The 14,052-nt window shown below is 35.0% G+C and overlaps 1 protein-coding gene across 4 annotated transcripts in view; it reads left to right on the top strand.

Moving 5' to 3' along the window:
* The window catches only part of LOC105480799 (gamma-aminobutyric acid type A receptor subunit alpha1), a 56,053-nt gene that overhangs the window by 17,496 nt on the left and 24,505 nt on the right, over nt 1-14,052 (top strand). For all 4 annotated transcript variants that reach the window (XM_011739970.2, XM_011739969.3, XM_011739971.2 and 1 more), the window contains 3 exons: nt 3,116-3,183; nt 10,728-10,948; nt 13,151-13,233. In XM_011739970.2, the coding sequence (XP_011738272.1) occupies nt 3,116-3,183; nt 10,728-10,948; nt 13,151-13,233 (372 nt within the window). The remainder of the gene's footprint in view (nt 1-3,115; nt 3,184-10,727; nt 10,949-13,150; nt 13,234-14,052) is intronic.

Genomic DNA, 14,052 nt, shown 5'->3' with positions numbered 1-14,052 from the left:
TGAGAGTATGGTTGGAAGAGAAAAATAATAATTAGAGAGTAAGAAATCAGGAACTCTTTAAGGATACATGTATGGTTAGAGTTCATGGTGAGTAGCATCTTTCAAGAGACGCATGTGGGGACTCCCAGTCAGGGAACTTGTCTTGTAATATTGGAATGGTAAGTATTGGGAAATCTCAGAGCCAAGTGTCTAGCAGAAAACAAGATAAAAGTACCTGAAGATGATGAACTGGTATGGTAAATAAGTTTAGGAGAAAGGCTAAACAAAATATTAAAGAAACAGACTCTCAAAATGTGGTTTTAATCATGTATGTGAATTTATTTCTATTTTTGCCATATCTTTAAATGGCACAGTAACAATTATGCATGGCAACATGGATGTAAACTTAACTATATTTTGTGCTGTATTTTATTGGTATAATAATCCTTATAAACATGCTTTTGAGCCTTAACTAGTTTATTTCAGTATGGTTACCTACTAACAATCTTAAAATAACAGAGAGAAATGGCCCATATATTTGCCAAGTGGTCACCTTACCCCTTCAGGGCTTTTTATCATGCTAAATAATGCAGATTGGCGGCTCCTAGGCTCCTAACACCTTTGGTAAGTCAATTTTGTAAAGCTAGGGACTTCATGGAATTACCTTAAAGTGTAGAAATTATGCTCCTCCCACACTCAAGAATTACATAATAGTGATAAAGGACTCCAGGAGAGCTGACCTTGGCTACAGAGTACGTGCAAGTGTGCAGACCAGGATTGGCAGGTATTCCCTAAGTGAACATGCATCTCAAAAATAAAAATATTTAAAACATTTTTGACTCCATATATGTTACTAAGTTTCATAAAATATGCATGGTAGATCTTACACTTTGTTATATGAAGAGAACCAAAGTTGAACCTTGGAAACAAAGAGAAGTTGAGTCAGCAAATCAGGAAAAAAAAAATGTGTAATGGGAATATCTGACCATACCAAGATTTATGTATAAAGATAATTTAGATTTTAATTCTCCTTGGTCACCCAGTCTGGAAACACCTAATTGCAAGAAGTTTATCTATAAATAATAAGAAATAAAATTATTTACAATAAGGTGCATAAAGAATTTAGGGTGAAAATATGACTGAGGGTCTGTCATCCTTTTTTTTTGTACTTTCTTCTTGATAATAAAGGTATATTTTATTATATCACAGAAAATCCAACTGACGGTGCCTTTATTTGATCCAGAAAGGAAAATATTGGAAAAAATAGCAGAGAAAAGAGTGAGCTATTTACTATGATAAATACAAGCTTTTGTGAACAGATAGCATAGATTTTGTTTATTACTATTTTTCATTGAAAAGCAGTCCTGACTTCTAATACAGTACAAGCTCTTGATGAAGTCTTAAGAAATAACAGATGTTTTAACTAAGAAAAAGAAATAATCTAGTAAAAAGTATATATGTAAAGAATGTGTGTAATAGAGAGAACATATAGTGGAAAAATGGTGCTAGAACGAATGAGAATAGGGACATCAGAAGAGAAGTATGGTTAAGGCAGCTGAAACAGTGCTGACAACCGTACATCTCACACTACCCCAAGTTGATGCAGCGTGTTAAAGCTACAGTTGGAAGTGAGTTCTAAAACCACTACTCTTTATTTTCATTGTCATAAGCTATGTTCTCATTTTGAACTTTTAAAAGGGGAAACTGCAGATAATTCCTACATCAAGGGACTCATTTAAGCAGTTTAAAGTCAATTAATTTTTTGTGCAAATAATATTGTATTGGTTATTGAAGGGAACATCTCTGATTCAAAAATTTTTTTTAGCTGACCTACACATTATGTATAGTGTATAATATGATCTTGTTGGGATAAATTTATACTGACAGTCTTAACTCTTCACAAGTAAATTGCTAAGGGAAAAAAGCCAGCTCTTGATTTCTAAAGGAAATAATCATTTTATAAATTCAAATGAACTTACAAAAGGTGAATCACCTTTTTTATGTTACATGACAGAGATACAAATACCCTGGCATATAAATATTTGTACATGGCTAGAAAGATCCGCCCGGTGTTTGTGCTACTTTTGGAAAATATATAGTGTACTTTAGCAAGCTTTATTAACTCTTCAAGGACTCAAGAGTATGTTTTATAAGTGTTTGCTTTCTGGGACTAAATCATAACTGAGTTATCCAAGTTATTCCCTGGGAAAAATATAAATTAAAAATAATTTAAAAAGTAAATAAAATAAAATAGAAATAAATTTAAAAAATAAAAAAATAAATGAACTGTTAAAGATACTTGACTGCATTTTGCAGAGCTAAAGATGAAAATTATAAAGTCATATTTTTTGTTTTCACCCCTCAACAAATTGTTTCTTTTCTGAAAGCATTGTTTTTCTATTTCTTGGAGAATGGCAGTATTTCTCTGGAAATATCTGTGGTGAGTTGTCATAGTACTATAGTTAATATGCTTTATTGGTTGATATATGTGCCATCAGAGGACAATAGAATAAAACCACATGGAATGTGAAACAGAATATATTAAGTGAACTTTGTCTGTGCCATAATATGTTCTTCTCATCCTGAAAATTGAAGAGACTTACACAGGATGTCATATTTTCCCCAAGAAAAATATGGATAACTCAGTTATGATTTAGTGCAGGAAAGCAAGCATTTATATAACATACTCTTGAGTCCTTAAAGAGTTAATAAGCCTTGCTAAAGTACACTATATATTTCCCAAGAGTAGCCTAAATACCTGGAGGATCTGTCTAGCCATGTGAAAATACTTAAGCTTAAGCTATACCAACATGCTAATGTATTTTCATTATAATGTGAAGCAGTTTAGTATCATTTAGTCAAGTATGTCCACTCTTGAAGAATTCATTAGGCAGCAGCTGAGTTTTCCATAAAGTCTGCCTCCCAAAGTGGCATATTTAGGCTTCATTCTCCATAGAAAATATTAACTGTGAAATTTTATGTGTAAGCAGTAAATTATCAGGACTACACAGTGGACCAATTTTAGAAACAGCTAATCAAAGCCAATAAATTTCCCATTTGGGTGTGAGTATGTGGTGGTGAGATCTAATAAGGACTGTTGATAGACACTCACTCTCCCAATTTCCTGCTTCACCAGAGCGTGTAACCGAAGTGAAGACTGATATCTTCGTCACCAGTTTTGGACCCGTTTCAGACCATGATATGGTAAGTGGACGCTGTCTCTTTGGTTTTCTTGGAGAATTTCTAAAATTTAATTTTTCAAATAAAAACATAAACTAAGTTTTTAGGGAGCAACCTGAAAAGTCTTGGCTAGATCTTTGTGTCTTTCTCTGTGTAATATGTAATATGTAATAAAATATTAATACAATAGAAAAATACTCATTTGCTTCCCAGATCAGACCTATTTCCATGATTTTCAACCACTGCAGTCATCTTTTAAAAAAAAATATCTAACATGATTGCTTTGCCTTGGTTAATACCCTGCAAGCCATGCAGTATGAGTTACGTTTCATTTTAGTCAGTAGGCCATGTTGATTCAAGGATGCAGTTTTCAGGTAACCAGAACTGTTATAGAATGGCTGTGAACATTATGATTTCTAAATTATTTTTGGCTACTAAAAACCAAAAGGAAACCAGTGTAAAAGTTGACCAGAATTAGACAAAAATATTTAAAACACACCACTAGGAAACATTCTGCTTCACTGCAAAAAGCATTCGTTAAATTAGTGTCCAGAGTGGAAATATAATGAATCTATACTTGCTCTTTTTTTCCAGTCCAAAGAAATTAACATGAATTTCTCTTCTGTCTGATGGGAGTTATAGAGCTATACAGAAATTGTATAATATTACTGAACTAATAACAGCCAAGGTTCTATATAAGCAAAACATCATAAAGTGGTCATGGAGACATACCATTATGAATATTTCCAAGATATATTAAGTGAATACTATTTTTTAAATGCCTCATGTTAGCACCAGTTTACTGAAAAAGTATTTTGATTTCAACATAGCTCACAGCGGGTCAGAATAAAACTTAGAGAAAATATGAATGGCAGAGTAAAAGCCCTCACAATTTCTGAGGTAAACAAACAAATAAACAAACAAACAAGAACTATATTTAATCTGGTGTTTTTGCAATTGTATTTACCCAAGGCCTTTTTTGTCATTTGACCCCTGTTTATGTTCTGTAGAACTAATATTCTGTGAAGTGAACTTTGGGAAATTTTGGCCCAGAGGATAATTAGATATTTTAGATTTTAAGACAAGCTTTGAAATATGCCAACTGGACCAAGAAAAACAGGTGGTATATATAAGCAGCAACAGAGTGGTAACTAAGAATGCAGGTTTCTGAACCAGATTGCCTGCATTTATGATGCCAGCTACTTCACACAGAAGGGTATATCCTTAGGGAAATTACTTAATATCTCTCTGGATCAGTTTCTTCATGTATAAGGTGAGATTAATAACACCACTTAACAAATTTTAGCCATTACTAATATGCAAGAAATATAATATGAAAGTCAATCATACTTGTGAATTTATGCATCTTACAATTCATTTGGAATTATGATCAGTCTGTAGACCACTTTATTGAAATAACCTGTGATACAATGTATTTTGCTAAATTGACAACTTTCTGAAGACCCTTTGTATTTCTCTCATGTTGCAACTCAGTCTTCCCACACTATTCTCTCATGATACTTTTATGATTAAAAATATTTGTTAGGTACCGGTCATGTTTAAGGTCAAATACAAACTGTTCTGCCTGTATTCCATAGAATCCATAAATGATTTTGCCACTCTCTGTCACTTGTTCCCAATATTAACTATTTGTTTTAGTCCTGCTTTCTGCTAGGCAGTATAGTGTTGGCGCTGGCAGGGCTGGCTCTGGGACTCAAGCTGGTTGAATTCAAATCCACCATCAGCAGCAGCATGACACTGAACAAATTGCTTAAGCTTCTAAGGCTCAAAGTCTTTCAAATGTGTATATTATTATAGTTGTCTATTCCTGCAACATTTTTATAAGTTTTAAATGAAATGTGCAAATAAAGTGTCTACAATGGTGCTCAATAAATCAGAGCTATTATATTATTTTTACCTCTGAGCTCCTTATCGTGCCATGCAGAACTCATGGAAATTTCTTCTTCTCTCTACCCATCTAAATCCTATTTTTCCGCCCAAATCATTTTCATTAGTCCAATAACAAATTGACTTTCCATTTTTGTATTCTAATCACATGTATTGACTATAAAATACCTTTTAGCTTTCGGCCACATGTATAGCACTACTTTGTAAACTTATTTCTCTTATTTATAAATAAATATCTTATTTTCTTAAATTGTTGCCTAGAATGTAAAGACACATGTGTTTCACATCTTTCACAGTATTAGTTCATTGTTATTTTAAAGTAAATGTTAAATTACTAATTTTTTTGGTGATAGGTTTAGGAGCCTATAATATTGAAAAAAATTGAGGTCTTGTGGCACCTAATAAATTATACCCTGTTTCCTCTCTGAGTTCTGAAAATAGAGATATAAGACAATAGAGTAGGAGGCATGGGGAATGAAAACATCATATATATATTACTAATAATGATGATATTACATAATGTGACTTATATCTGTAGACAAGTGGGTTTGCTGAGAGTAGGCACCAGAATCAACCAGATTAACCCACCCAGTCAAGGCAGTGTTAACTTTCTTTTACTGGGGTGTGGATTATACATGTAAAACTTCCAGCATCGGAGAGCACAGCAGAATTTTTCACTCTTATAGGCAGCCAGCAGCCACATGGAAAAGACAAGAGAAAAGGACTGAAATGGGTAAAATTGATGTATTTTTCCAAATTAACCTATCAGATTAAATTCCCTTTCTTCCTTCTTTTCCCCAGTGGAAGAGTGTGAGGGAATTGGGAGCATGCAGAAGTTTCTTTTTTCTCATTGACGAAAACATCAAGAGAGGGCATGGAACATTCAAAACATCACACACTGATGGCAATCCTCATCTTACTACTTATAATAACGTAAATTTTGCTTAATGGCCATTTTATCTCAGTCTCTGGCACCTGGCATGGTGCATCACAGAGTCAATGTCCAGTAGGAGTTGTTATAGGACAATGCCCAAATGAAGCCACAGGCGATCAAAAGCTTTTCTCTTTTCTTAAAAAAAATAGGTGGCATGCCTTTGAGTTATTGCTTCAGATTAATTGTGATTTAATAAACCAATGCTGGAGTTTTTGATTCTTAGAATAGGCTTTTTGATACACCTTCAAACTTATGATTATAATCTACATTTTATATATCACATTTGGTCAAATGTCAGATAGGAATAAGGAACAGAGTGTCCAACCAACAATATTCCCTATTGCCTTAAACCTCTGAACAAGACAATGTTTCAATTGCTCTATTAAAAATCAAATTAGCCATGGGTCTGCCACTGGTTTGCTAGTAGCTGGTAGAAATTGTACCTGGCCACCTTGCTTTAGAAGATTAATCATTTAAATTATATTATGGGAGAATTGTGTACAAGAAGCAGCAGCATGTCTTAGAAGAAATCAAAATCAGAAGGCAGAAAGACAAAGCTGTTTTTCAAAATGGGAAAAGTTGTATAGTTTATAAGGTGAGTACTAATAAATTAATCTATATTAATAACATAGCAAGATTTAATGCTATTGAATGCTTACAATACATTAGGCACCATGCTAAATGCTTTCTAGATAATATTTCATCTAATCCTCATGCAAACCTTTTAGCTAAGTATTATTCTTATCTACATTTCCCAGAGAAGGAAAGTGACCTGCTAGCTAAGTGTAGCAACTTGAACCCAGGCTATTTAGCCTCAGAGACTCCATAGCTCCCAAGGCATCTGACTTCATCTAGAATAGAAAACAAAATTAGGACAACTCTCTAACTTTATTTTAAAAACCATTAATTGGCAATCAAACAGAACATTCCCAGGGCACTAGGTTCTGACAGAAATATCGAGGCAGTACAATCACAGAGCCTTGTTTTCCATAGTGCTTAAAACGTATTAAGTCAAAGTACACACAGATGGTAATAAATGGCACAGGCAGAAACACTTCAATACAATATTTATTTAGGGACATAGCGGATGTTTTGTCCCGGATCTTCAGACTAAGACTCACATTCTCCAGGGACCTACTCTATTGAACAGAGCAACTCAGATTCTTCACTTGAGTGGTAGGGACTAGAGCCTGGAAACTTCAGCAAATTATTTAAGAGAGCTTCTCCTTTGTCCAGCCTCTCTTCCATGGAGTCCCCTGTTTTGCATTTTTTTTTTACTTAACTTGGTTTCGACCACCTTCTTTCTTTCCTTAGATTTCTTTCCCTACAATCCTTCTAAAGAAATAGCACATTTTCATGACCAGCTACATAAAAACCTAATATAAATTTGTGTTGATAAAATAATAAAATGGGAGACAGATAATAATTTCTAACTTTTACTAAGAGCTTCCTATGTTCTAGGCACTGTTAAAAGATGTTCTCACAAGTATCAACTCACTTCTCACAATCGCAGAGTGAATTGTCCCACTTTATAGATTAAGAAACTGGGGCCTTAGCGAGAGTAAAATAATTACCTAAGGCCACTCAGTGGGTAGGTTCAGAACTTACATCCATAGTCATTATGCTATAGTTCTACTGCTCTCCTCCCTGTTTTTCCCAACTTCCTTAAGAAGGGGCTTTAGCCAGGTGCAGTGACTCACGCCTATAATCCCAGGACTTTGGGAGGCTGAGGCAGGAGGATCATCTGAGGTCAGGAGTTCAAGACCAGCCTGACCAACACTGTGAAACCCCATTTCTACTAAAAATACAAAATTAACTGATCCTGGTGGCGCATGCCTGTAAATCCCAGCTACTCGGGAGGCTGAGGCAGGAGAATAGCTTGAAGTCAGGAGGCGGATGTAGAAGTGAGCTATGATCATATCATTGCAGTCCAGCCTGGGCAACGAAGAGTGAAACTCCTTTGGGGGGGAGAGAGAGAGAGAGAGAGAGAGAAAGAGAGAGAGAAAGGAAGGAAGGAAGGAAGGAAGGAAGGAAGGAAGGAAGGAAGGAAGGAAGGAAGGAAGGAAGGAAGGAAGGAAGGAAGGAAAGAAGGGAGGGAGGGAGGGAGGGAGGGGAAGGAAGGGAGGAAGGAAGAAAGGAAGGGAGGAAGGAAGGGGAAGGAAGGGAGGGAGGAAGGAAGGGAGGAAGGAAGGGGAAGGAAGGGAGGGAGGGAGGAAGGAAGGAAGGAAGGAAGGAAGGAAGGAAGGAAGGAAGGAAGGAAAGAAAAGAAAAAAAAAAGAAAAAAGAAAAAGAGGGGGGCTTTGGCCAATCTTCATCCAGATACCCACTCTTGGTCTAATGAACCATGCCCCAGCTCTTATAGAGCTAGCTTCTGGGAACTACCTGCTGCTACCACGACAATCACACAGGGAGAGTTCTCAGAAATGGGAGACCAAATATTTACACTCTTGGTTAGGCAGAAACAAATTTTCATCAACTGCTTTTATTTCACTTTGTATTTCAACTTCTAACACTGCAGAAAATGGAAATGAAGATTACCCAGTGAGTGTTGCTCGTGTGTGTGTGTGTGTGTGTGTGTGTGTGTGTGTGTGTGTGTGAATGGTACAATATTAGAAGGAAGAATGTTCTAAACGAATTTGGGGATTCCATTGTCTGTCATTAGCACAGATAAATAAAGCTGCTGGTAAACATAATAAACATGCGAACATCAGGATTTTGGCAGATTTTGACATAATTTTTTGAAACTATTGCCTTTGGGATACATCTTGTCAAAGATTTGGTAGTACATCTAATTTAAGTTTAGTTTATATCTAACATGTATTCTATTTTCAAAAAATCTCTTTGGGGCAAGCAAATAAATGAACCAAAGGTTAGATTCATGGGAATGTGGTCACCTTAGGCATCCTTGGAACTTTGATTTGCAAGTGGCCATTCATTCCTTCTACTGTTCACCAACCTAAAGTCATTCAGTTGGATAGAAACTAGAGCTTATACTGCTAAGTCCTGAGTAACAGAACATTTCATCGTATATTATATCCCCACCTCACAAGCTTGTCTGTCATCTAGAGAGGAAAAGCTGCACACTCTGAGGTAGATCCATCCACCCAGTTTTCCTGACAGGCATTGGCACATTGTATCATTTGCTGATATCATCCACAGTCTCCCCTCCCATGGAAAATACTATTCTATGCCTGTCGTACACCATCGTGAGTTTTTCTTACAGTGCCCAAGCCTAAACAGTCTCTCCTTTGTTGAATTTACCAGGTGCTTAAGAAATGTTTGTTGGTGAGTAAATTCCCTTCATGTATTTATCACAGTGCCTTTCATCTGACACTTTCAAACACAAAATCCTAACCAACAAACAAGGTAACTTGTCTTGTCTACAAAGAAAGTCTGGCACCATATTACACTTCCTTGTTTCTGTCTCAGGAAGCAATTAGTACTATATCTGGTGCATTACAATACATTTAATAATAATTGTTAATTACTTGATCAGTAAGGACTCAGTAATGCCAAACAAGTGCCAGAGAACGCACCTTCATTCAATGTTCACCCAGCATTGCTTAAGCCCTTGGAAGGAGACATGTATTTAAGTTCATACACAAAACTCCCAAACATAAACATTGTTTTTTTTTGTAGGTCCTAATGACGATATGTATAAGATTTTTAAAAAACTGCTTTGTGATGTAACAGGGCTTAGAGGATTAGGAAAATGTAGCTTGATGTTTTCAAGTTAGTTCACTTTCTGGTTTGGAGTATACTAAGATTAATGGAGAATGTGGCAATCTCTACTTCAAACCATTGAGCTCCAAATTTAGTGCCAGGGTGGCAAGTACTGCAAGAAAAATGGCTATTACCCTTTTCAATTTTAGGAGCTGGTAAGTCACATTGCTTGTTTTCAGATTAGCAGATGTTTATCTCTGGGTATTGCCATAAGGAATGCTGTGTTTATTCAAATAAATAGATTCCCTGGCTATGAATGATGATGAGCTTCAAACATTTTTCATGTGGCTTATACACATGTACAATCACAAACACACACTCTCACACACTGACACACTCTGCATTCTTATTTTTTGTTCTTTTTCTTTTTGAAAAGGATCCAAGTTACCAATAGAAGCAGTCTCTTTGTTTTCATAATCTTCTTTAATGTGTAGGATAATTGAAAGTCTATGTACATTATCTGTGAAAAAAACGTTTATTTAGCCAAAAAAAAAAAAAAAGATGGAATTTTTACACCCGTATTGGAATCACAGTTTACTTGGGTGTGGGCATGAAGTTTTCAGAGACAATGAGAGGGCCCCCAAAACACTAAGCTTTACCTTTATGGCTGGAATTGTCTAACTTAAACATTTTTTTCTATGCATAATACCCTCTAACATGAGTTTGTTTTAAAATTGTGATATATTCTATTTCTTCTAGTGCTGCTGTGATAGGGTGGAGGTGGGGTGTTACTTTCCTTTTACATATCTGAGCCAATAATTGGAAAAATTTTTCTGACCAAAAAATATGTCAGGCATTTTAGATTTTTTTTAAAAATCATTACACCAACCAGTGATTCTCCTGACATCAACATGTACATGCTATCACACGTTTACTTCTAAAAACATCACCTAGCTAACATTTTACTTCCAAAGTTGCAAAAATTATGCACTGTCTGTGTTAGATATTTGCATTGCAAAATACAGCACAAGTGAACTCTTCGTCATTTTCCAAAATTACCTAGGAATATACAATAGATGTATTTTTCCGTCAAAGCTGGAAGGATGAAAGGTTAAAATTTAAAGGGCCCATGACAGTCCTCCGGTTAAATAACCTAATGGCAAGTAAAATCTGGACTCCGGACACGTTTTTTCACAATGGAAAGAAGTCAGTGGCCCACAACATGACCATGCCCAACAAACTCCTGCGGATCACAGAGGATGGCACCTTGCTGTACACCATGAGGTAAGGATGACTGCACTATCATTCATGAATGTTTCTGTACTTCATTCCCTTCCACTTGTAAGCTATCATCAGGCTGATGAGCCATGGTGGAATATTTGCTTCCTTGTTTTTCAGCCTTAACAATGTTAAAAATCTCTCCAACCTGCTCTAATTCCCTCAATAGAGGATGAAGTATTATTTATGCAAATGTTTATTTGCTTACATCTAGTTTTATTCTTAAATAGCTTTCTGTAACTAGGTGGATTCAATATAAGGAACTTCCTCTCTCTATTATAAAATTCACATATTCCTGCATTCCAGGAAGATCTAGATTACATTTCTAGAAGCTGTCTAATGATTTACATCTGAAAACATTCCTACTAAAAATGAAGTAATAAAAAACAGAAAATATGGAAAGTTACAAAATTCATAAAACACAGATTCATGTAGATATAGGTATTTGAAGAAGTATTTGAATTCACAGTGGCTTTGATAGCTAGATGAGAATATAGATACTATTAATTTTGCTCAAACTAAAGACTACACATACATTTCTGTTTTATGAACATTTCCCCCTCTTTAAGATTGCTGTAAAGCCCAGCATCTATTAAGTGTTTGATAGCTTATGATCGAATGAAGGAAACATGAATCAAATAAAGTTTTGAATATTATATAGAAAAAAAGAGATGTTTAAAAGTATTCCTCATTTGTGAAAAATTAAGAATTATCTGGAACTCATTCTTGAGAGCAGCAGTAGTTTATTCCCAGATGACTTGTTAGATACAAGTTTTTTACATTTGGTCAACACTTAGTAATTCAGATTTTTCAATTATTTCTTTGGTACAAAAAGATAATAAAGGCAAAATGCTCAATTTAGTGGATTGTATGAAAGTACAGTAATATTTTATCTTTGGAGAAAGCTGCCAGAATGCCTAGCTTTTCAAACACAAACATCCAAAAGAAAAGAAAAGAAAAAATGCTTCAAGAGACACTTTAGATATTGAGCCAACGAATGGAAATTTAATAGGACTTAAAAAAAAATCTAAAAGATAAAAATAGAGGACCAATGAGCACATGTGTTGAGAACTTTCTAGATTATCTAAGCAGGACCTACTGGTATTTGAAATTTGAAACATTCTCCCCCGATGAAACACCCTACACTTGGCTTTGAGCCTAAATCCAGTATTCATTCTTCTTCGATTGCAATTTTCTGAGGAGAGACTTGCATATCCCAAGTAGTTTATTAATTAATGGTTTCTGATGTATGCAATGCTCTTCATCTGTATCTTTCATCACCTAAAATTTTCCTTTGCTAATGTGTTTTTACTTTCTTTAATAATTTAAGAATGCAATTTAATCATTAATTTAATCATTAATCATTAATTACACTTTGTATATTTGGCTATAAATCTATCTTATTACATTTCTTAAGCTACTTAACATAGGTAAATATACTTGCTAAAAATCATATGAAGGGCATAATATACATTTCCTTACAATTCTACAAACTGAAAGCAAATATATTTCAGTGAACTTCTTTCTTAGAAATCCAAAAAAAACAAAACAAAACAAGAATAGATTTCACATCCACAGAACATCCCAGAGACTAGAAAGAAGCACAACAGAGTCCTAGCTTCAATTAGATGGTGGGTTTGTAAATAAAACCAAATGGTTTGCAAGTAGTGAGATCATATATGGAGACGTTGTATTAATCTTAATCTCACAAAGCCTGAGGACACATCTCCCTTCAGCTTTTCTTTCCTTCTTTTATGCATTTGGTGCTATTTTAGGGAAAGAAACAGAGAGAGATGCGCTTAGGAGAAATTCTCGTTTCTTCTGTGCTATCCATGTCTTCCTCTCAACCAAAGATAAATTAGTATTTACGCAAGTGTTTATTTGCTTACTTATAGTGTTATTCTCAAACAATTTGCTGTAGTTGAGTGGATTAGTTAACGGTTGTTTTGGAAAATATTAACAAGGCTTGCCCATTGTACAGTATCAGGAGTTGCCTTTTTTCTTAAAGCAAACAAACAAAAGGATAGAATCCACTCATTATTGTAAATATGTATTTTTAGATCATTTGATTATTAACAGCTCAGCATAACCCTACAATTTATGCCTGCTTTGTTAATATATTTGCTACAGTTAATAGCATTCCACTTGTACTTATCAAGAAGTATCTAATCTATGTGGCTCTTGTTTGTATTCTATGTTTCCCTTAAGGCTGACAGTGAGAGCTGAATGTCCAATGCATTTGGAGGACTTCCCTATGGATGCCCATGCTTGCCCACTAAAATTTGGAAGCTGTGAGTAAATTTATATGGATTTTTCTTGATTGTGAGTCATTAAGCACGAGAGATCTCTAGCTATATCTGTGAGAAAAGCACATAGATAAGAGAATCAAGAAAATTTAAACAGCAATATACTGCATGGGCTTTCCATAAGTAGTGCTCTGTGACTTCACTTTTTAATGTTGCTTCAAGAGGCAGGTTATTCTTTATCTACTGAACTAGAAAACATGGATTAAACTGGTTATTGAAATAATTCTATTTATGCTGAAGTTGTATTTATAGAAAAAGAAGTGAAGTATGGATGCTTTTACCTCATGGATAGTATTTTACTCTCTATTAATGGAGATCATTGTGCCTATTTTATATCTTTACTGACACTTGTTTGATCTTAAAAATAATTAAGTTTGTTTACCAGATTAAACTGTTGGTAGATGGCAAAGGACAGTAAGTGTTTCTTAATAATAAAGCCTATGCTAAACTGATGTTGCAAAAAACACAAATACCCTAATCATAGTCTTAGAAAATTAGCTGATATGTCTGTGTATCTCGTGGCATTAATGTATGTATATATAGATTAGTGCTCTTGAAAGTATCCTGGATAAATGCCCTTCATAATAACTTCCTGGGTTTCAGCTGTTTGAAAATATTCAGAAACACCTTGCAGGAGCCAAGAGAAAAATGACTGTGAGAGTCAGGTTCCCCGGTCTTTTCTTTACCCCTCTGCTTTTGACTGGTTTACATGCATGGAATGAGTGGGAATAATGTATTCTTGGTTTCCTGCAGGGGAGTTATGTACAAGGACTGAGTCAACTCCTGGACTACCTAACCGATTTT

The sequence above is a fragment of the Macaca nemestrina genome, chromosome 6 (assembly GCF_043159975.1).
Source record: "Macaca nemestrina isolate mMacNem1 chromosome 6, mMacNem.hap1, whole genome shotgun sequence".
Taxonomy (NCBI): domain Eukaryota; kingdom Metazoa; phylum Chordata; class Mammalia; order Primates; family Cercopithecidae; genus Macaca; species Macaca nemestrina.
This window is presented reverse-complemented; position numbering and strand designations above follow the sequence as displayed.